The sequence below is a fragment of the Bufo gargarizans genome, chromosome 2 (assembly GCF_014858855.1).
Source record: "Bufo gargarizans isolate SCDJY-AF-19 chromosome 2, ASM1485885v1, whole genome shotgun sequence".
Taxonomy (NCBI): domain Eukaryota; kingdom Metazoa; phylum Chordata; class Amphibia; order Anura; family Bufonidae; genus Bufo; species Bufo gargarizans.
In genome coordinates, this window is record NC_058081.1 from 673,780,315 (window position 1) to 673,804,763 (window position 24,449).

Here is a 24,449-nt window from a genome sequence, read left to right on the forward strand (position 1 = left end):
CAGAGCGCACAAGAAAGTCCGCTCACTGCAAAAAAATAGTCACTCAGCGAAGGATCAGCCAGAGTCCAACCGTACCAACGGAAGTGCAAGTGCAACCTGAAAGGCAGTCATGCACAAGACCAGCACGGCATGCAATGGAACGCAAGCAGTCCGCCCAGAAAAGGGGGGAAATGTACCTGGCCAACACAGCAGTCGGCAAGAGTGCAGAAGCCCGCCCCAAAAGGGGGGGATACCAAGGCCAGTACCTACTTTGGAAAAGTAGGACATACCATATTCCGCCCAGAAGGGGGCCATGCCCATGGCCGCACATGTCCAGCAGAACGCAGGAAGGTACACTTAGGGAAAGGGGGCATGCACAGGGTTATTCTATCATTAAGTGATTGTGCAAAAATCCACCCAACACCGAATTTCGTGAGAGTGCACCACTCCGCCAATGAAGGGGGACGCGTACCAGTTCAGCACCGCATAAACACGGACAGCCGTGGATCGCGTGAGCGTGCAAAATGCCGCCCATGGAATAAGGGGTGGCCATGCACAAGACCAGCACAGATTCCATGGGAGTGCAAGCATTCCACCCAAGTTAGAGGGCATGCTCATGCCCAGAAATGGGGGTCATGCACATGGCCAGCATCACATCCAGTGAGAGTGCGAGCACCCCGCCATGGATGGGGCCATGCACATGGCCAGCAACGCACTGGCGAGAGAACAAACACAGTCAGTGAGAGTGTACGTATGTCGCCTGAGGAAAGGAGACATGTCCAAGGCCAGCAGCGAATCCAGTGAGAGTGCGGCACACCGCCCACGGAAGGGGGGGTCATGCACATGGCCGGCAACGGATCCAGTGAGGTTCAGTGTTCCGCCTATGGAAGGGGAACGTGCACATGGCCGGCACCGTATCCGTGGAGAGTGCAGTGTACCTCTTATGGGAGGGGTACACGCACATGGCCGGCACCGTATCCGGTGAGAGTGCAGCATTCCGCCTATGGAAGGGTTCATGCACATGGCCGGTAACGAATCCAGTGAGAGTCCAGTGTTCCGCCTATGGAAGGGGAACGTGCACATGGCCGGCACCGTATCCGGGGAGAGTGCAGTATACCTCCTATGGAAGGGGTTCATGCACATGGCCAGCACCGTAACCGGTGAGAGTGCAGTATTCCGCCTATGAAGGGGTTCATGCACATGGCCGGCAGCGAATCCAGTGAGTGCAACGTCCCGCCTGTGGAAGGGGGTCGTGCACATGGCCAGCACCGCATCCGGTGAGAGTGCAGCAGTCCGCCTAGAAAAAAGGGGGGGTCATGCACAAGGCCAGGCCGCAGCCAAAGAGAGTGCAGTATTCTGCCTAGGAAGGAGGGCCATGCACCTGCAGCCACCAGAACTGGGTGACGCATACTGGCCAGAAAAATTTTATGCATGCACTTGGCCAGCGCCGTATCCCGGGAGAGGGCAAGAAAACGCCTGGGAGGGGGAACATGCCCTGGCCAGCGCCGCAGCCGGGGAGCGCGACATACCGCCTAAGAGAGGGGGGCATGCCTACAGACAGCATACCGAATGATGAGGCTGCCGCGTCCTGCGCAGCCCACAAGACCAGTTATTTAAAACAAAATTATAATTAATATTTTATTTTTTATTTTTTTTATTATATTATTTATTAATATTACAGCCCCCTGAGGCAGAAAGGGGGGCAACCATACAGGGGCACAGGCCGTACGGGCCCATCAGGAGCCGGCCAGTACCCAAAGGGTTAACAGGCATCTGGGGGCGGGGGAACCTCCAGGCGGGAAGAATTCGCTGGAGAAGCCACTCTCTCACCATAGCAGTCTTCACCCTCGGTCCGTTCCAGCAGGGTCGCCCCTTCAGCTACTGGCACCGTAGTGGCAGGACGCTGGAAGAGGGGCTTGGCGTGCGGGCGACCCTTGCGCTGGCGGGATGCAGGGGAGCTGGGCTGCCCTGGTCCACCTTGCCTTCTGTGGGGGAGGCAGCAGTGCGGATGACCGGCACTGGCGCAGCTCGACCCCGGGAGAAACAGAGAGGTCTAGTGCGACTCTGTTGTCCCTGATTGTCTGGAACAAAAAGAAAAGAAAAAGTAAAAATCTAAATTTAAACAAGGAGAAAACAGCCCTGCAGTAGCAGGGAGTGTCTTGCCTCCTTGGACACTAAGCAAAAACTGGCAGCCTTTCTCTCCAGGCTGAGGGTATAGCTGTGGAGGAGGGGCTTAACAGTTTTTTCTTAGTGTCACGCCTCCTAGGGAGATGAGCTATACCCAAGGTCTTCTGTGTCCCCCAAGGAAACTGGGCGAGAAAAATGCCCCGGTGTCAGGTGGGAGCAGTCCCAGTCACCGCCGGCCATTGGCTGCTCCCATCCCCCCACCGGATGTTTTCAACTGCACACAAGGAGAGGCAGCTGCGGCGGTGTGAGGACCAGGAGCGGCACAGGGAGCGGGGAGCCAGGTAAGTAGATCCAGTGTGAGGGGCCCGGCATATAGGGGAGCATTTTTTAGTCTCAGATAACAGACCACAGTGCAAATGTATATGGGGTCCACTGTTCCTCAAAAGGTCCTACACCTCTCTAAATCAGTTCTACCACTGAATCTAAACTATAACAATTACTGTAATATCAGGTTATATACTAATAGTCAAATATTGCAGCTACAGAGACAGCTTGTGTGTTAGTACAATACTGGCCTTCATGACCTGCCTTTTATAGGAGTCCTTCATTTTGGGTTTTTTCTTAAAAGAAAAATCTAAATTAAAATGTTTACCTGCAATAGATGCGGATCATTGTATATATCGCCAACTGTTTTCCTGATGTGGGCAGTTGAATTCTTCAAGTCTGAAGGAAGAAAACAGTAGCAATCATCAGCATCCTTATACGAGCAGACATCCAGGAGGTCACTCAGACCCGCCCAATAATCATCTTTTCAGCTTTTTCTTTTTTACCAGATTTTTCCCTTTTCTTCACTAGGTCACAACTCTGATCACTGACTGTGGCAGAGCCGCACGGTGTAATGGGAGCCAGAAGGTGGTCAACAGCCCACCCGTTAAATAAAACACCAGAAACTAACTCGATAAAGAGTATAATGGGCGGGTTTAATTGCGTCAATAAAAATATATTAAAAGGATGGTCAAAAGTAAAAAAAATTACATACAGCAAAAGATGGAAAGAAACATTCTTCAAAATAATACATAAAGCATATCTAGGATTTAACATCACAAAAAATAATAAAAATTAAAAATAATAACAAACTGTCGTGAATGTAACTCCTCAAACACAGCCCTATGGACGTGTAAGAACATCCAACAATGCATAGAGGCACACTGGACGATAACACTACCACTAGACCCACAAGACGGGTAAAATCAAACATCACAACTCCACAAACAACCCATGCCGTACTATTAGTAGCTAAAAGATGCATCATGAAATCCTGGATACACCAGACAACCCCCACAACTGCAGAAGAGATATCCCAAATGAAATACATGGTGTATGGAGAGGATGAACACATTAAATAACAAAAAACAAAAAACATAATTTCTTAAAAAAATGGAAATCTTTTATTGAGACGTACTTGCAAACTCACAAAATAGAAAATCTGATGACTCCATTCCAACACACAGAATGGTACAATGTAGAAAAAAAAAAAAAAAACACCCCAGGGAAACTAAATATTTAAAACATTTATAAAATATGTGCATTTATAAAATATGATACACCTGTGTCTTAATAATTAAAGCTATATATTTATATACCATTATGGAAGCGCTCATTAGTACCGGAGGATCGGGAAGCGGTGAAGGCTCTGTACTCACCGCCTCCTGGTCCTTGGCTGTGCGCGCCAGTTCACAACACAGCCAACGGAGGAGAAGGAAGATCGCGGGCGGTGAGGAGCGGCGGCGTCCAAGCGCAGGAGAGGCAAGTGCTTTATTTATTTTGTGATCTGAGGCTGGGGGCTGCATTATATATGGCTGGGGGCTGATATGATGCATGAAGGACTGATATGAAGCATGGGGGTCTCATCTGAGGTCTGACTAGGGGTCTTCTTTATATTGGGCTCTATTAAAAATATTGAGCGCTGGCTCGGCTATTTCCGTCGGCCCAATAGAAATGAATGGGAGAGGGGGCTGCACATGCGCGGTACGCTCCCATTCACTTCTATGGGGAGCCGGCTTGGTGGTGGCCGGACCGGAGTCCTCCAGGCACCACCTTGCGGGGCTCCCAGCGGTGGGACCTGCACCTATAAGACAATGGGGGCATATCCTAGCGATCTGCCCCCATTGTCCATGATTAGACAACCCCTTTAACAGTTTTTCTGTGTGACTGGTACTTTCACTTTGTGCCTAATTACCCTTATTTCTAAACTACTCAGAGGTCAGAAACACTTATCTTACTGATAAGAATGTGGCTTTAATGAGTGTTTATGATGTGAGAGCAGAGATAAGAAGTCCATCTGCTCCTCAGATGACGGAAAGGACAGGACTAGGCAGCTTGTAGAGCAGGTCAGCTCTGTACAGATATAAAGGATTCCATATTGTTAATAAATGATTTTTAGCTCAAAATAAATATAATGCAATAATTAAAAATCAAATGTCCACAAAGGTGTACATAGCCTTTAAGACTGTATGGACTTATGTTTAATGTATTTGGCATTTTAGTGCAGTTCCATAATATAATGAAGTGGCACAATTGCATCACTTATGCTGCTTTTTCATACAATAGTTTGTTATTGTATGCAATTATGACGTTTACATTGTATGTCATTTTAATATTTTAAATTGACACATTATACTCCTCTTTGTCGAGTCAGGTCCTGATGTTTTAAATATTCACATTTTAATAGGCTTCAGGGTTAGCTGGCTACTGACGCCATAGTTTGAGACTTTCTCCGCTATCAGTTGACTGTATATTTAGGACTACAAAAGCCCACCCCGGGTCTCTTCACATAGCCGGCTCCCGACCTCTATAAGCGGTAGCTGCGATCTGCGGTAGTTAACCCCTCAGGTGCTGTGGATCGCAGCTACCGCTCATAGAGGTCGGAAGCCGGCTATGTGAATCTGCAGCCAGCTCCCACCTCCTGTATATGAATGAGAGAGGTGTCTTCATTGGTGGCACAGTGCGCCCCCAACCCCAGTATTAATCATTGGTGGCGCAGTGCGCCCCCCCACCCAAACCCAGTATTAAGTCACTGGTGGCGCAGTGCCCCCCCCCCCCCCCAAGCCCCCCAGTATTAACCATTGGTGGCAGTGGCCACAGGGTCCCCTCTCCCCTCCGTGGCAGTTCCCATCGGAGGCCTAGCAGTGTAATGCTGGGGCTCTGATCGGTTACCATGGCAGCCAGAACACTACTGAAGTCCTGGCTGCCATAGTCGGCTCCATGCTGCTGTGAGCACAGAGCAGCAGGGAGAGTGTGAGGTCCTATTCATCCTGATAGAGATCTATCAGGATGAATAGGACAAGGGTTCTAGTCCCTAAAGGGGGTTAATAGTTAGTAAAGTAATAAAAAAAAACAAAAAAAAAAAAAAAAAAAACACACCAAAATATTAATTATAAATGAAAAAAAAATCTATATCGTTCGATCCCTAGCCCCTACACCCTGAAAAACTGTGTGCCGAACACCCACTCAGCCAACAGCTATTCCTCCCGACTCCCTCATACACAAGCTGCTCTGTTTGGCTGTGTGGGGTGAGGGGAGGGAGTAGGCTGATGGTAGAAGAACCTAAGGACAAAAAGACTGGGCACTGAAATTCAACAGCCCGACAGCATCATGTCAGAACACCCACAAAAACCATCCTGCCAAAATCTGTGGGTTTGGACAATGGCCTTAAGATTTTATCTTGTTAAACAAGTTTTTTTATACTTATGGATGCAAAACACAGGCAGAACATTTGGCTGGGTGAACTTTCCCTAGTAGATAGATTTCAGTCGGCAGGATTCCCCAAAAGAAAATCTGGGGGACATGCATTTAACGGATTTGTTAGGCCCCTTTCACACGAGCAAGTTTTTTCACGCAGGTGCAATGCAACGCATGACGTGAACGCATAGCACTTGCACTGAATCCTGACCCATTCATTTCAATAGGTCTGTGTACAGGAGCGAAGTTTTTCATGCCTCAGTTCTGCGTTGCAGCATGTTCTATATTCTGCGTTTTTTCAGGCAGCCCTGGCGCAATACAAATGATTGGGACTGTGAATAACACATTGCATCCGCAAACAGGTGCAGGGGCGATGCGCTTTTCACTGATTGTTGCTAGGAGATGTTATTTGTAAACCTTCCGTTTTTAATCACGTGCGTGAAAAACGCACCAAAACGCATTGCACCTGCGCGGAAAAAACTTAACAACTGAACGCAATCGCAGACAAAACTGACTGAATTTGCTTGAAAAATGGTGCGAGTTTCACAGAACGCACCCTGAACGCATCCGGACCTAATTAGTCACGCTCGTGTGAAAGAGGCCCATAAATAGATATATTTATTTATTTTTTGCTTTTTTATTGGAAATCTATATACGATTGTGCTGTGTGTCGGTGAAAGGTATGTGCCAAGCGCTTTCCTGGTGCATATGGTAAACATACATCTCAGATGTAGTGTGAGTAGACCCTAAATGGCTAAAGGAAACCCCGGCTCACCTTGAATGTCCTGCTCCACCTCGGCTCTCCACCTCAGTAAACAGGCCTCCACAGAGCGGAGTTCTTCCTGAGTAACAGTTCGGGGAGATGGAGCGTCAGAAACCATTAAGTGGCTTTGCGGAGAAGGCGTTGAGGAGAAGCTTTCTAGGGACTGGCTAGAAAGTGTTGGTTCATCACCCTCCAAAAGTTCATTGCATCCATTAGCCACAAAACTGGACAAAACAGAACCAAAATGATCAGGTTCCTCCACTTTAAAGAATCAAATTAGCTACAAAGTACAAGTCAGGAGATCAAAAATCCCCAGCAGATGCATGGGGTCAGATATCAAATTATTAAAACATATTACGGAACATGACCTGCAGTTGCCCAGAAGATCACTTCAGATCCAGTGTCAAACCATCTACACCCAGTAATCTGGCATGAGAATGTCTTTGGTGCCAGATGTCACAGTTTTTGGAGCATCCAGTGCCAGATTTAATATATTCAAATAAAAGTTACCATATTTTTCGCCCCCATAAGACGCATTTTTTCCCCCCCAAAAGTGTGTGTGTGTGTGTGTTCCCTATGTCTTATGTGGTGAATACTAATGAGCGCTTCCATTATTAGTACCGGAGGACAGGGAAGCTCTGTACTCACTGTTTCCTGGTCCTCGGCCCGTCAGGTCACAGCACAGCCGACAGCAGGAGAAAGAAGATCACATTGGAGGTGAGGAGCGGCCGTGTCCGGAGCAGGAGAGGTAAGTGTTTATTTTATTTTATGTCATCTGAGGCTTGGAGGCTGATCAAAAAGAGGCAATGTGGGTTAATGAGAGGCATGGGGGCCGATATGAGGCAATGGGGGCTGATGAGAGGCATATGGGGCTCTTATCTGAGGTCTGATTGGGGGTCATTCACACATTCACATTGGGGTCTGACCTGAGGTCTAATGAAACCTTTTTTCTTATTGTCCTCCTCTAAAACCTAGGTGCGTCTTATGGGCTGATATGTCTTAAAGGGTAAAAAATATGGTATATTTTAGAGTAGGTATTTTACTCAGTGATTTCCAGATTAAAAGGTAATACAATGTATCTGTGAAAGTTAATGCAGTGAAAAAACATGGATGCGCCTATCACACATGGCATATCCCACTGTCATACACGAGCAGGGCAGGTTTTACGACTGGAGAAGCATTTCAGAGAATGTAACTACTATCTTGGCCTATTAAAGTAACACAAGAAAAAAAAAAAAAAAAAAACACATAAAACAAAAATAGAGAACAAACAAAGATAAGGCTTTGTAATCCGCATCAAATAACATCCAGCAAATTGCTTTTGGCTGTGCAGCACTTCATTTACAAGGTTAGCTAGAACATCTATTTTATAGGTTTGCATTTTACCATAAATGAAATTACCCATTTTCCTGTGGTTGCGTACTGGAGGAACCGGAGTCATCTGCTGAAAGCACCGAAATATCTGTCACATCCACAGCATGGCTTCCTGCTGCACACTTTGTGTTCGCAAACTCCAGCACATACTGAAGCATGTCAGGAAGGGGACATCGGTTGGCACCAGAACCGTACTTTAGGTACCTGATCAGATCAATGATACAATGAAAATTACAGGCTAAAGTCATCTACTGGATGATGAAGAGGACAACCGTTTTCAATAAACTCCGCTCCCACCATTATATGATGAATACAAGTTCTAAACCTTTACTGTTCATTTTTGTTGTTGCTGTGAAATAGTAAGTGAAAACAAGCCTAGAAGCTTGAAATTACACAGAGAAATCAAACGCACGGGGGATATGTAGTAAGGCTGGAGATCCATACATCAGTCGTAGGTGTTATTCACACAGCCATGTCCGAGTTTTGGATTCTCAGAGGTCCGAGTTCGAAACGCGGTCTTTATAGAGTCCAAAACAGGTACAAACACGGGATTACAGACACACATAAAAGCAGCCAACGGCCATTTCCCGTACACAGACAATTTCTCGAGGCCTTTAGAAAGCACCTGTGTACACAAAATGGCCATTGGCGACTTTACGCATCTCTTTAATCCTGTGTTTTTACCTGTTTTGGAGCCGATAAAGACTTCTATTCATGGAGTGTCGTCACTTCTCTTCACATTGATTGCTTTCTTTTTTTTTTTTTTCCCCAACAGTAATTTTTATTGGTTTTTGATACATTTCATGTGAAAAAAATCTCTTACATACAGGTGAAACTCGAAAAATTAGAATATCGTGCAAAAGTCCATTTATTTCAGTAATGCAAACTAAAAGGAATTGCATTAATGCAGCTTCAAATTTGAATTTTGTAAAAAGGTTCAATATTCTAGGCTCAAAGTGTCACCCTCTAGTCAGCTAATTAATCCATACCCCCTGAGCAAAGATACCTCAAAATTGTGACTTTGGGGTTTCAAAAGCTGTAAGCCATAATCATCCAAATTATAACAAATAAAGGCTTGAAATATCTCGCTTTGCATGTAAGGAGCCTATCTCATATGTTAGTTTCACCTTTTAGGTTGCATTATTGAAATTAATGAACTTTGCACAATATTCTAATTTTGCGAGTTTCACCTGTATATAAAAATTAGTTTCTGTCTGTCTGGACATTCTTTATGCGCGACCAAACGACTGGACAGATCTTCACCAAAATTTGGCACACAGGTACATCAGGTGTCCGGGAAGGTTTTAGACCAGGTCTCAGCTCTCTAGCACATACCGTTCCTGAGATCTTCCCAAAAAATAACCCACATTAGCCAATAAAAGCCTGCAAGTCTTTCTCTTCAAATTCCAAATGCCATACACACAGTTTTACTCCAGGTTTCCATAACAACTTAGCCATTTTTCTTTACTGCATAAAGGGGCGGCCACCGTGGAGGTCACCGGTTTTAAAGGGGCGGCCACCGTGGAGGTCACCGTTTTTAAAGGGGCGGCCACCTTGGAGGTCACCGTTTTTAAAGGGGCGGCCACCTTGAAAGTCACTTAAAATTTTTTAAAATAAATGATATATACACACACACACACTAAACATGTACTTAAACATTAATTATCATCACTATGTAGCATTTTGAGTATGTGTGTGTCTACATCTACTCACACATGCATCTATATAATTTTTAAACATCTATATAATTATATAAACTATATAAATATATTTATATATATGCGTATGAGTTCATGCCTATATACACATGATGTCATCGTGATCATACATATATTTCCATATCAAATGTATATACACACACGCATATATACTATACACATACATACATTTGCAACACCATACATATATATACAAATACAATATGCATCTTCTCTTTTGAAAAAGATTTGTATATATACACGTATATCCCATATACACATGTTTTTTGTATATAGAAGGATTATTTATTATATTTTTTATAGTATAGATAGAACAGGTAATTAATGTTAACATTAGTTTTGAAACTTCTCTATAATTAGAGAATCAGTTTGGTATGTTGTTTAGGTAGTTCGGGTTCCATAGAGACCATTGATTGCTTTCTAGGTTTACAAGGCACCAGTGGTATTGCAGTGCTATAGGTCTCAGCACATGGTACTCATGCCGCGGTTATAAGTGATGCCAGCTGCACTCTATGAACGTGAATGATACTTAGTGGTGACAGCTTATCAATAGGGGACTATTTTCCATACACAGATAGCACTAAGAAATAACTGAAGTGAATATTTAAGAAGCTGACCACGTAATGTATTATTAAAAGGCTTGTCCCATTACAACTTATCGCCTATTCATAGGATAGGGAATAAGGGGCACATTTATTAAGACCAGCATTTTAGGTGTCGGTCTTGATAAGCCCCTGTGCTGGCGGTGGATCCACCAAAGTTATAAAGAGGAACCGGCCTCTTACGTAACTTGATCCACTGTTACCTCTAAATGTAAGATAGCTTCCAAGCGGTCTTACATTTAGACTATTTTCTATGCCTAAAACAGGTGTAGAAAATGGTTAAATGAGCCGGGCCTCCTGGCCTATCCAATTCCCCACTACGTCAACTTTTGTTTAGCCCTGGCATGAGCGGGGAGAAGTTGCAGACTGCGGTACAAAGGACCTTTGCGCCACAATGTGTGCCAGAAATATGCCTAATTTAGGTGTAGTCCTGTTTAATAAATGACCCGCTAAGTGTCAGATCCTTAGAAGTCCAACCACTGAGACCCTGCCGATCAAGAGAACAGGGACCGTGTTGTCCAATTTGAACAAAGCAGCAGCTTGCAGGTGTGTCCGCCGCTATAGTCAAACAGAGCAACACCAGCCGACGTTCTCATGATCGGCTGGAGCTCCAGTAGTCGGATCACTGAAGATCAGACACTTACCATAAATTGTTGATTACTACAACAGTCCAATATGAGGGGTGATATGGGTGCATTGCCAATAGCTGCCAAAAGCACTGCTCCAGATTTGGATAGAGGGGATGAAGTGTATTTGGCATGTCACAATGGTTTGTCTTTCCAGTGATGTCAGCCAACATCTCATACCTATAAGGACAACTCTGCTATTAATGGAAATGGCTATAGGACAGTTGGTTTTGAACCTACCCACTAACATACCCACCGATATGGACATTTCTGCAGGGGAGTTGGCCATGGACCAAAAGTTTACCCTCATAGTAACTAGCAAAGGCAACGTATGACCTATTCCTGTGAGGAACTGCTTCTTTTACAGGTAAAACCCATATTCCGATATATTATACACTTTCACAAAGTTTAGTCCATGAAATAGTTATTGACCTTAGTTTACCTTTCCAGCTTCTGATGGAGAACGTCAATGTCTTTATTCAGTCTCTTGATCTGCTCCCGCTTCTTCCTAATAAGCTCTTTATTTCTGTAAAGAAACCTGAAATAAAAAAAATTGGGGCTCAATCTCCGAACCTCACCAGTGTGAACACAAAAAGAGGAGAAGTTGTGTTTACAGAACCCTTATATACCGAAATCCAATACTTCTTCTCCCTTATATCTGCCTTCAGGGGAAAGGCAGAATACCCCATACACATTAGATGGTCAGCCAGGTTTACCTGACAATAACATAATGGGGGGTCATTCACTAAGTGTTTCACATGTCAATCTTAGGCTCATAGGATCTCAATAGTAGGAGGAAAACGCTTCAGTTTTGTCCCCATTGTCAATGGGGACAAAACTGAACTGAAGGGAACGGAGTGCACCAGAAAAAGTGAGAAAACTGAAAAGATTTAAACTATCTGAAACCCTGTAGGTGCTATATCTCCATGGTATAACCACAGGAGTGCAGGCGGCGGTACCCTACCCCGTGGGGGCCTTTCCTTGGAACCACTTGCTCTACTAGCTGATGTCTTTTCAGTACCCCACTGTATTCAAACAGCCGGTTGTGAAGGGTTTCTATGAGGCGATCACTGTCCTCACTGAGCACATATGACCTCGAGTACTGTACTGCAAATGGCGCACTACTACTAGCACTGTCTGTAGAGTTCAGAGTCTAAAACCTAACAACATGTTTGGCCAGCTAATCTGGCTTCATCAGGGGCATCGGGCAGCCTTGAATGCTGGACGCTGAAGCAAAGTTTATAAAGGCTCCCACCCCCTTGTGTGCAGAGGGGAGAGTCAATACCACCAAAGAATGAACGCAACTAAACGGAGTTACCTATAAAAATTCACTAAATAGCAGTGATGGTCCCCATCGTCATCCACAAAAGGGAGTGTTCTAGTGATCAGCTGCGCACAAAATATTGGTGCCTGGACTTACCCTCTACGAGCGCCGCTTGAATTCAGTGCGCCTGGTGTGAACTTAGACTGGAGACGAGCGCAGGGCCGAACTACGGCTGCGCCTACACTTAGCCTCCATCATCTGCTTCTCTTCAGTGTAGGCGCAGCCGTAGTTCGGCCCTGCGCTCGTCTCCAGTGCCTAAGTTCACACCAGGCGCACTGAATTCAAGCGGCGCTCGTAGAGGGTAAGTCCAGGCGCCGATATGTTGTGTGCAGCTGATGAACGTAATAAACGTCCCCCAATGTGTATGGCCAGCAGTATACATTGTATGCGCTACGTACAACTAAGCGAGACTGTTTTACAATTCTGATGCCTCTCTTCAGTATCCAGTGCCCAACATGCATAGCCTGTATGTGACACCTGCATTTCTGGAGATGCAGGACCACAGTATCCAGCGGTAAGCACGTACCTGTCCATATAAATAATCTCCGGTAATTCAAGCTTATTGTGAATCTTTTCTGGCTGCCCCAAGGATTGATTATATTCAAACCGCGACAGTTCAAAGGTCAACACCGGGGGTAGTTTAGTAAACCAGCGCTGCAAAGAGGAGGAGACACAAACCGGTAAAGTGGTTACGTCACATTAAAGCAAATAATCACGTGTGGCCATCATCTGTGCCTCGTGTTCTGTTCTATTTTACGTGAAGATAAAAAAAAATTGTAATATACCATGTTCTATAATAATGTGGCACAATAGGGGTCACGCCCGTGGGGCTGCTGTGGTCACGCGACATCCCAATATATTTGTTTCATATTTTACCCACTCACAATCTGGACTTGAAGGGGGTTGCTTCATCTGACAGTTACTAAGGCGGGATGACCACCATCCAGTCCAGAAACAGCGGAGCACGTCGTGCATGGGAGCTAGAGAAACAGCGTAGCACAGCAGGCTATGCCGCTTCCCTAACCCCCATATGTCAGTCTGCATCATTGTGTGCCTAATTTATAAAAAGGCAGATACCTCTTAATAAAGGAGTAGCATCCCAGGTAGTCCATGCACCCGAAACTGGCTTTAGTTATAGTAAATCCAGCGGGCCGCGCTAAGACCCGCCTCTCCCACCAAGCCACACCCCTTTTACAAAGCGGCGGGAGGCTCAAAGGTCGAAATAGTGGCATAAACACCTTAGTAAAGGCCACAAAGAGGGAGCTGACACCTGCACTCCGTGTAGGTAGACTTCGGTGACCACGGAAGGCCGAAGCCACACTTGCCAGGGCGTGCTTTATATTCTGCCTTACAGCATGATTTTATTCCTGGACATCATTTTGTCAGGCCCACACAAGTTAATCACACTGCGTGCAGTACTACTCGTATCACAGAACCTTCAGTCATAAGAATCTGGGTATAGGAGCACAGACATGAGGAGTAGGGTTGAGCAAATCGAAGTATCCGAAGTGGGCTTCAATCTGAATGTCAGGAAAAAGGTGATTCGTCGGGAATCCAAATTTCCTTGTGCTTCGCAGTACCCCATCCATGAGAGCACAAAGAGGCCGGTGTCAGCACAGTGTCTTCAATCAAGAAGACCTCGGGGGCGTCTAACTTTTTTTTTTTACCGGATTAACACCTGAAAGCCCTCACTATTATTCTCAGATGCCATAAGCAGCGATGAGGGGTTCAATGACAGGGGGCAGTGCAAACGCCGTTCCTTATCGTTGAGCCCACTACTTACAAAGAAATGAAGTAATTCGGCACAAAGCGAATTTCTTTGTGGAATTCGGAGAAGCAGCCGAACACTAATGATGAGATCTGGACCGGTCCCTTAATGTGTGACAAAAAACCCATCTCAGAATCTTGGAGATGTAAAAGAGCTGCAAAGTTATTACCACAAACTTTTGAAAAGGTTACTGCTGACTATGATATGCCATGTCATGTTTTGAGTCCAAAGTCAGACTTTTTAACAAGGTTTGGGACATGACATGGCAAAATAGCTGTTTTGAGGTTTTTCCCCCCTCTTCAGTATGGAGTAGGATTCTGTCTGGTTGAGTTTTTAATGAGAAAGAGCTGGTACCCTGCCTAAGCCGACTACGATAGAGAGGTGTGAGATCACACAGTGCAATGCAGCTTGCTGTACAGGGACTGAATAGCCCAGACTAGTCAAAGTGTCCCTGCTGACCCATGTCATCACCAGAGCATCTACAGTGGGCATGTAATCAGAAGTGGACCATGGAAAAATGGAAGAAGGTGGCCTGCTCTGATTAACCCCGTCTCCTTTAATATCATGTGGATGGCTGGGTGTGTGCGCCGTGCTTACCTAGGGTAAAGATAGCACCAGGATGCACTATAGGAAGACGACAAGCTGGCAGAGGCAGTGTGATGACAACGTTCTGCTGGGAAACCTTGGGTATCGACATTCACCTGGATGCATACAAAGTTTTGCAGCAATCTGACATTTCTATCTGGGTGCGCGAGTGTATTATTCAGGAATGGTTTGAGGAACATGGCAAAGAGTTCAAAGTAGGGGTGGGCGATATGGCCTAAAATCTATATTGCAATATAATTTTAAGCATGTGCGATATGCAATATATATCGCGATATATTGTCTTCTATTTTTTTTTGGGGGGGGGGTTTAAACTTTTTATTTAATAACTATTAGCCTCCTTAAGGGCTAGAACCCTTGTCATATTCACCCTAATAGAGCTCTATTACGGTGAATAGGACTTTACACTCTCCCTGCTGCTCTGTGCACACAACAGCAGGGAGCTGACCATGGCAGCCTGCCCCTGATCCGCCCCCCAGCCTCTCATGTGCCACGCCCCCCCCCCCCAGCCTCTCCCTCTTATCAGCCCCCTCTGGTAACTCAAACCCACCCCCCCTTCCTCCCCAGTAATAATCATTGGTGGCAATGGGCAGTTCCGATCGGATTCCCAGCAGTGTAATGCTGGGGCTCCGATCGGTTACCATGGCAGCCAGGACGCTACTGAAGTCTTGGCTGCCATGGTATGTTAGTGAGCAGCATTATACTCACGTGCGCCGTGGCCGCCTGGCGCTCCTTCTCATAGGTCTGTGCGGCGCATTGCTAATGCTGCAAGCATTAGCAATGCGCCGCACAGACAGACGAAGGAGCGACCGGCGGCCACGGCGCACGTGAGTATAATGCTGCTCACTAACATACCATGGCAGCCAGGACTTCAGTAGCGTGACTCCTGGCTGCCATGGTAACAGATCTTCACTACCGCTCCGTGGTCATATCGCAGTCCGGCGATATGCACAAAATCCATATCGTGGCACAAATTTATATTGCATATCGCCTATATCGCCCACGCCTAGTTCCAAGTGTTGAAATTTTCCACATCTTAATCCAATTGAGGATCTTTGGGATGTGCTAGAAGACCGAATCCGATCCATTGACTTCTCACCTCACAAGGATCAAAGTTTTGGGGTTATGGGGAAGGGTTAGTCAGAGGATCTCAAATACTTCAATGTTATGGCTGCTTGGTGTCTATTACTGCTGAGTGTGGTCACCTGATGTTTATGCCATGAAATATCAGCATGAGAAAACATGGATGTGGATAATTCTATTACTAAATAATGAACATGAACCACCAAGGCACAACATAACCGTACCCACCTCTTGTCTGTACTGCATGGTTTTGCCGTTCTGAGTGTGCTCAATCTCTCCCTCTGACATAGCTCCTTCCAGGCATTCATTTAAGTTGCTGAACCCATTTACTTGAAGAGGATATTGCCCAAAGGTTTCAACATTGGAGAACGTTTTATCTGTTATGATACAAATGTCACAAATAAATCACGCGTCTGTTGGGTGTACTGTAGGCTTAGGACCAGTAAAACCAGGTAAAATGGATGAAAACAAATTCTAATATCCTTATTTTTTTAATTCATCTGGGTTCTCTAACAATGTCTGTTCTCAAACCTGGCAATACATAATAGCTGAATGTTGGCCGTACCTGACAATTATGGTGGGACCAGTAGACCATTTTATGGTGTGCTCACATTTGAGATGGATGCCCCATTAGAAGCCTTCATCATAAATGCTGTACAAAATAGTGCAGCATGATTCTCTATGTTGACCAAAAAAAATGGTCACCATAATGGAAACACAAGGGACCCCATAATAGTCAGTAGGTTCTGTTGGGTGCCATTGGTGCTCGTCATGAGACAATCCAGTATTTCTATAATTTTTGTTATTCAGAGAAATGATTAGCGCAGATGTGAAGAAGCACTAATGTGTATGGTTTGGGTCAGGCATTATTGTTGCGAAGATAAACCACCACTAGAGGTATCTGGCACCAGCCAAGGACTTGAAGGTGTCTCAGCAACACAGTTATTATAGAAAATGAAAGTGTACCACATATGAAGAAAAACATACCTTCCAGATATCTCTCACTTAGAAATGTACCATAAAAGAGCTGCACCATTGGGTTTTCACTCTTGTCTCCGGGACTCCTGTACACAATGATGGAGAACACACAAAATCTTATACTCCCGGATTATTCTCGATCATATACTTTATACAAGGCAAATCAGTATTAGACATTTATGGCATATGCACAGTATATGCCATAGATGTGCGATAGGTCTTGATCCCAGAGGCAAGACAACATTCTGCTTCTAAAACAGGAATTCTTCAACATGCCTGGTAAAGCGGACATCAACTGCCGCATCCAGGTCAATAATGAATGAAGAGCTGGCTCTATGGCTCGCTCTATCCAATTATACAGAATTACCGAAACAGCCAAGCAAGTGTGCATGAACCGTTTTCTTGAGTCTCAAATAAGGGAATGACGAGAGACATGGACATGTGTGGACAATTTGCCACTTACTCTCTGGACGTGGCTGGTTGAGGGTTTGGAGACCTCCAACCTGGAGATGGGAAGAGGACTAAGTGGCGAGACCCACATCTATCAGCATATCTTGTGGTGACCTAATCACCGAAGGAAGGTACAGTATCCACCATGAAATGCTTAAAACCAAGGAGCTTTGTTAGTTACTGATTCTTGCCACTGCAACAATTCAATTCATTTCAGAGCTCAGACAAAACTTTGCACGAGGGGAAAAAAATATATCAGAAAGCAATAGAAACTATGGATTTTGGCATCTCCTGCTGCTTCTCTCTGATTGTTAGGAGGTGGATAAAAGATCTGGAGTCATCACTCAAAGCTCTGTCCTATATCATTACATTGTGTTCCCCGCTAAAGGTAGTAATTTGCAAATTGGTAATTTTCTAATGTTGTTTTGCAATTGCTATTTTACACAAATCAATAAAAGAAACTTAAAGAGGACCTTTCACCACTCCTGACAGGCCTGTTTTATTAGCTTCATGCTTTCCCCACATACTAACAATTCTGGAGCATCTATTCTTATGGCTCTATGTTGTGCCATTCCTTTATTATTTCTACTAGAAGTTGTGAATGAATTAATAGCAGTCTGCAGTAAGGGTACAGAGGGGAGGTAACAAGTTGGGGGCGTGTACCTGCACAGTCTGACTCTATCCAATCAGTGCTGTGCCGGGACACGCCCCCAACTGGTTACCTCCCCTCTGTACCCTTACTACAGACTGCTAGCAAGTAATCTATAACTTCTAGTAGAAATAATAAAGGAATGGAACAACATAGAGCCATAAGAATAGATGTTCAGGAATTGTTTTTACGTGGGGAATACATGAAGCTATTAAAACAGGCCTGTCAGGAGCGGTGAAATGGAGCCCCTTTTCATATGGGCAGGCAAGGTTCCAGCACTGAGCTCCTTTCTTCGCTTCTTCCAATCCCCTCTGTACTGGAATGTGACATGCAGTCTATGCGCATGGCACCAGTACTGGCCAATCAGTAGTCTCAACTCTGACATGTGCCAGCATTGCATGTTACCGCTGAGGCCATTGATGGCACGTCACTTCTACTTCACTGACCAGAAGTATGAAGCAAGGGAGCTCAGCGCTGGAACTGGAGCACAGGTAACAGTCTGCAGTAAGGGTACAGAGGAAAGGTAACCAGTTGGGGGGGGGGGGGGGGGTGTACCTGCAGTCTGAAAATGGCAGCACTGATTGGATAGAGTGAGACTGTGCAGGGACACACCCCCAACTGGTTACCGCCCCTCTGTACCCTTACTGAAGGCTAATAGCAATTCATTCATAACTTCTAGTAAAAATAATAAAGGAATGGCACAACATAGAGCCATAAGAATAGATGTTCCAGGATTGTTATTACATGAGGAATGCATGGAGCTATTAAAACAGGCCTGTCAGGAGCGGTGAAATGGAGCCCCTTTTCATATGGGCAGGCAAGGTTCCAGCACTGAGCTCCTTTCTTCGCTTCTTCCAATCCCCTCTGTACTGGAATGTGACATGCAGTCTATGCGCATGGCACCAGTACTGGCCAATCAGTAGTCTCAACTCTGACATGTGCCAGCATTGCATGTTACCGCTGAGGCCATTGATGGCACGTCACTTCTACTTCACTGACCAGAAGTATGAAGCAAGGGAGCTCAGCGCTGGAACTGGAGCACAGGTAACAGTCTGCAGTAAGGGTACAGAGGAAAGGTAACCAGTTGGGGGGGGGGTGTACCTGCAGTCTGAAAATGGCAGCACTGATTGGATAGAGTGAGACTGTGCAGGGACACACCCCCAACTGGTTACCGCCCCTCTGTACCCTTACTGAAGGCTAATAGCAATTCATTCATAACTTCTAGTAAAAATAATAAAGGAATGGCACAACATAGAGCCATAAGAATAGATGTTCCAGGATTGTTATTACATGAGGAATGCATGGAGCTATTAAAACAGGCCTGTCAGGAGCGGTGAAATGGAGCCCCTTTTCATATGGGCAGGCAAGGTTCCAGCACTGAGCTCCTTTCTTCGCTTCTTCCAATCCCCTCTGTACTGGAATGTGACATGCAGTCTATGCGCATGGCACCAGTACTGGCCAATCAGTAGTCTCAACTCTGACATGTGCCAGCATTGCATGTTACCGCTGAGGCCATTGATGGCACGTCACTTCTACTTCACTGACCAGAAGTATGAAGCAAGGGAGCTCAGCGCTGGAACTGGAGCACAGGTAACAGTCTGCAGTAAGGGTACAGAGGAAAGGTAACCAGTTGGGGGGGGGGTGTACCTGCAGTCTGAAAATGGCAGCACTGATTGGATAGAGTGAGACTGTGCAGGGACACACCCCCAACTGGTTACCTCCCCTCTGTACCCTTACTACAGACTGCTAGCATTTCATCTATAACTTCTAGTAGAAATAATAAAGGAATGGAACAACATAGAGCCATAAGAATAGATGTTCAGGAATTGTTTTTACGTGGGGAATACATGAAGCTATTAAAACAGGCCTGTCAGGAGCGGTGAAATGGAGCCCCTTTTCATATGGGCAGGCAAGGTTCCAGCACTGAGCTCCTTTCTTCGCTTCTTCCAATCCCCGCTGTACTGGAATGTGACATGCAGTCTATGCGCATGGCACCAGTACTGGCCAATCAGTAGTCTCAACTCTGACATGTGCCAGCATTGCATGTTACCGCTGAGGCCATTGATGGCACGTCACTTCTACTTCACTGACCAGAAGTATGAAGCAAGGGAGCTCAGCGCTGGAACTGGAGCACAGGTAACAGTCTGCAGTAAGGGTACAGAGGAAAGGTAACCAGTTGGGGGGGGGGGGGTGTACCTGCAGTCTGAAAATGGCAGCACTGATTGGATAGAGTGAGACTGTGCAGGGACACACCCCCAACTGGTTACCGCCCCTCTGTACCCTTACTGAAGGCTAATAGCAATTCATTCATAACTTCTAGTAAAAATAATAAAGGAATGGCACAACATAGAGCCATAAGAATAGATGTTCCAGGATTGTTATTACATGAGGAATGCATGGAGCTATTAAAACAGGCCTGCCAGGAGCGGTGAAAGGTCCTCTCTAAGGTGAAACTAAAGAGGTTCCATGAGGTTAGAGGAACATTGGCTCATTTATCCTATTCATGTGAATGGTAGCATGCTGCACTACCAAACCCAGCCAAGTGTAGAAACATCATCAGATATCAATACAAGAGGTCTCTGTGTGCTCATCCAAGGTGTACACAACCTGATGATAGTTTATTAGTAGAGCGTCCATCTTTTCAAACAGACGACATGCCAAGGCTCTTGAATTCTTATTGTGACCACGCTAAATAAAGACCACAAATAAATGGAGTAGGAATAACTTACTCGCCATTAACAGCCAGTTGAAAGGCATCTTCTAGCCAGTCCAGTAACTTGTGGGAAAACTCGCTGACATCTTGCTAACAATCAGAAACACGTGATTAGTTTATATCATGTTAAAACATACTTTGGTGCCATCTATTACAATGCTGAGATTTGTAAACAGTTTTATACCTACTGATTAGCACTGGGACCGTGTGTAACATCACAGGTCTCGCCAATCAACTCAGAGTTAAGCCTCATGCAGACGTCTGTGAGATACTGGACTGGCATCCTGATGAGAGCAGGAGCGCACGGCGTCATTGGTTGGTATGACGCTGTGCGCTTCGTGCCGCCGCTGCTGTACAGTAATACACTCGTATAGATCATACCAGTGTATTACTGTACAGCAGCGGTGGCACAAAGTGCACGGCGTCATAGCAACCAATGATGGCACGTGCTCCTGCACTCAGCAGGATTCCAGGCCGGTATCTCACGGACGAAGCTTTATGCCTCATTCACACATCAGTGTTTGGTCAGTGATTTCCATCAGTGATTTAGAGCCAAAACCAGGTGCGGCTCTAAACAATCAGGTGCAGATCTTTCCCGTATACATTATGTCTGTGGAGGCTCCAGCCCTGGTTTTGTTTCACAATCACTGATGGAAATCCCTGACCAAAACACTGACGCGTGAATGAGTCTTTATAATGGGAAGTAAGAGAGAACAGATGTCTCAGTGCTGTCTAAAATAACATGCGTGACCTCATCTAAACATAGTAAAAGTTTGCACGGCTGAAAAAAGGCCAGTCCAACCTATCACCCTGCCATGTTGATCCAAAGGAAGGAAAAAATTGGATTTTTTGTACTCACCGTAAAATCCTTTTCTCGTAGTAGGCATTGGGGGACACAGCACCATGGGTATATGTCCAACTACCACTAGGAGGCACTAGACACAAAAAGTGTTGGCTCCTCCCAGGTGGGCTATACCCTCTCCACAGGCACGAGGCTATTCAGTTTGTACCAAAAGCAGTAGGAGAGAGAAGAAAAGCAAGGAACCAACAACTCCCGTACCGGGAAAGATCAAGAGACCAGCCCGGAGAAGCGGAAGTAAAAACATAGGGTGGGATCTGTGTCCCCCAATGCCTACTACGAGAAAAGGATTTTACGGTGAGTACAAAAAATCCAATTTTCTCGTGCATGGCATTGGGGGACACAGCACCATGGGACGTCCCAAAGCAGTCCCTGAGGGTGGGAAAAGAAGAGACGTGCCACCGGCTGGGCATACAGGTGCAGGAGAATGTGACCATGTGACCCAACAGGAAAAAACACGGAATGGGCAAGAGGTCTCATAACAAGGAAGAAACCTCAGAAGAAGCAGGGAAGACTGCCAGCACCCCAGGACAAATGTCTGGAAGAAAATCCCAAATGCAAGAAGGTGGCAAAAGGGAACACCAAGCGCAGCCAAGGGCTGGAGAAAAAAATTAGGACAGCACTGCGTGTTGGATCGACCCAACGCCCTACATTGTCTCAGACCCATAAACCTGTGGCCATCCCCTGAAAGGCCAGGGGAGAAAAGAAACAGGGAAGCACTGGAAACCAAACGAGTGAGGGAAGCCATAGCAAGGCTCACATGTGAAGGGAGAGGGACTCCCCTCACCGCAAGGCCAGGTGAAGAAGCCAAGCGCCCCATGTAAAGGCGAAAACCCAAGGCTGCTAGAGGAAACTGCCAACCCTTGGAGAAGGAGGGGGTTGTAGGTAAAAGCCAGGAACAAAGAACGATCGCTCCTGCGTCCCCAAAAACAGGAAACGAGGCACAAGCCTCCGAAAACAAGATAGCACTGTAAAGCGCAAGACCAGAGGAAACTCTGGGCATGTGAAGTATCATGGAAAAAAGGAACCAGAGACAGGCCCAGGCAACCTTGGCAGGAACACACTGGACTGACAGACATGGGAGTAGAAGAAGAGCACTCCAAACAGCCTAAGGAGGAAGGGGTCTACAACAGGAGGAGGTCCCTCCCGAAGGAGACCATACGGTGGAATTGCAAACCGTAGCACCAAACCACTCAATACCAGGTACTTTACGTGGGAGGATGGAAAAAAAAAAAAAGACAAATCCCAAGAGGACCTCAAATGAACAGGGACAGGGACTCCAGAAAGGAGTACCCAGATGGGGTCACAAGGAACCAGGAGCTGAACCACCGGAAGACAACGCAAGCCAGCATATCCAGGAAAGGCGAAAAGAAACCGCCATAGGGGAAGGGACATTGGCCATGGACAACTAGCCGCACCAAAAACATTGACCAGCAAACCGTAAACATTGTCCCAGAGAGGGCAAGTACAGCAGCTCGGAGGTACCACAAAACGACAGACATCGATATGCATAAGGAATGCAGAAGTCGCCATGAAAAAACCGGGGTAGCCTACATAGAAATGTAGAAACCAGCTGCGACCGGCATACAGAAAACTTCCAGGGGGGAGAAAGTACCAGACAGGTGCAGACGACAGCAAGGTCCAAGAGGACTGCCCCTTCGCCATGTAGCACAACTAAGCAGAAAATACAAGGGAATACCGAAAACACCTGGACCCAGAAGGAACTACGGGGCCCTGTCCGATACCAGAGCAATCAGCTGAAAATTCAGACAGGTGTGTGTGGCGCTCAGAGGTCCTGTCCTTGACCCGTCAGGGAGGACGTCCAGCAATGATAAAAGCCGTGGACCCAGAAGGATACCGTGAGGCGGACATCCAGCGATGACCGAAAACCACTGCCGCGGCCGATGCTCACCAGCTACATGTCCAAACAAGGTAGAAGATCCAGTGGAGATCCTTGTACTACACCAGGAATGGCCCGCTCAGCAATAGGAAACAATGTGAGTACTCCCCTATAACATGGGGTAACGCGGAGCACAGCATACCGTAGGACCTTAAAGAGAAAGCAAGAGCAACTCTAGCACAAAGGCCAACAACCACCTGGCCATGGAGTAGGAGGTTGAATGAGGACCACCCGCCGGACCAGACAGATCAGTCATATACTGGAGCTACCAGAAGCAGCACTAGACCGATAAGGTGGGGGATGGGCTGACCCACCCCTGCCAGATATGGTAACCATGCACATGCTGAACAAGGGTGACCTGGTGCTGACAGTGCCTTGAGCGGCACAAGGAGACCAATGAGGACGACAGTAACGGAGTGGCAGACGTACGGAAGAACCAAACGGATGGAACCAACATCTGCAGCACAGATTAGAACCCGTGGGCAGAAAACACCTAGTAAGAAAGAAACTGTCTGGGCCACAGATCGCACCACAGGGCCCAGCACTTGGGGTACTACAAACACACGCCTAAAATAAAGGTAAAGTGGCTGCATGTTGCCGACCAAGGAGAGTGGAAACATAGCCACAGCATCTGGGGATGCGACAGCATTCGAAGGGTACAGGTACACAACCTGTAAAGTAGAAATATGGCTGTGAAGAGGAACTTCATTTAAGATCGAAGCAATGTGGCCGCATGGTGCACCCCAGACCCAGAGAGGTGCAACAGCAACTGCGTTAACAATGGAACCCATAGGGCCGCACGGTACCACAAAGAACAAGACAGGTGCACACTACAATCAGGTAGGTGCAATGGCAACAGAAACAGGGCCGCATAGTACACCATAGAAGCCAGACAGGTGTAACGGCTGCAGCATCAAAGACGGTTCAGGAACTCTACCTATGAAGGAAGTAAGATGGCTGTTTGGTGCACACTATGATGAGGTAGGTGCAATGGCCACGGCAACTGGAGGAGGCCTCAAAATCTCGTCCTGTAAGGGAGAGAAAATGCCACATGGTACACCATAAAGCCGGACAGGAGGAACGGCTACCACATCCGGAGATGGTGCAGGTACTCTACCTGTTAAGGGATCAAGGTGGCAGGGAACAGACAGGTGTAACTGAACCGGACAGGGGCAACTCTATGGCAATAGAA

At 46.2% G+C, this 24,449-nt stretch overlaps 1 protein-coding gene across 3 annotated transcripts in view; it reads right to left on the minus strand.

The window, feature by feature from the left end:
- Nucleotides 1-24,449, minus strand: part of USP28 (ubiquitin specific peptidase 28) — an 85,725-nt gene that overhangs the window by 34,153 nt on the left and 27,123 nt on the right. For all 3 annotated transcript variants that reach the window (XM_044282282.1, XM_044282281.1, XM_044282280.1), the window contains exons 8-15: nt 20,515-20,588; nt 16,696-16,772; nt 15,937-16,085; nt 12,781-12,908; nt 11,373-11,468; nt 8,012-8,188; nt 6,623-6,834; nt 2,759-2,829 (exon numbers count right to left, since the gene is read on the minus strand). In XM_044282282.1, coding sequence (XP_044138217.1) covers nt 2,759-2,829; nt 6,623-6,834; nt 8,012-8,188; nt 11,373-11,468; nt 12,781-12,908; nt 15,937-16,085; nt 16,696-16,772; nt 20,515-20,588 — 984 coding nt within the window. The remainder of the gene's footprint in view (nt 1-2,758; nt 2,830-6,622; nt 6,835-8,011; nt 8,189-11,372; nt 11,469-12,780; nt 12,909-15,936; nt 16,086-16,695; nt 16,773-20,514; nt 20,589-24,449) is intronic.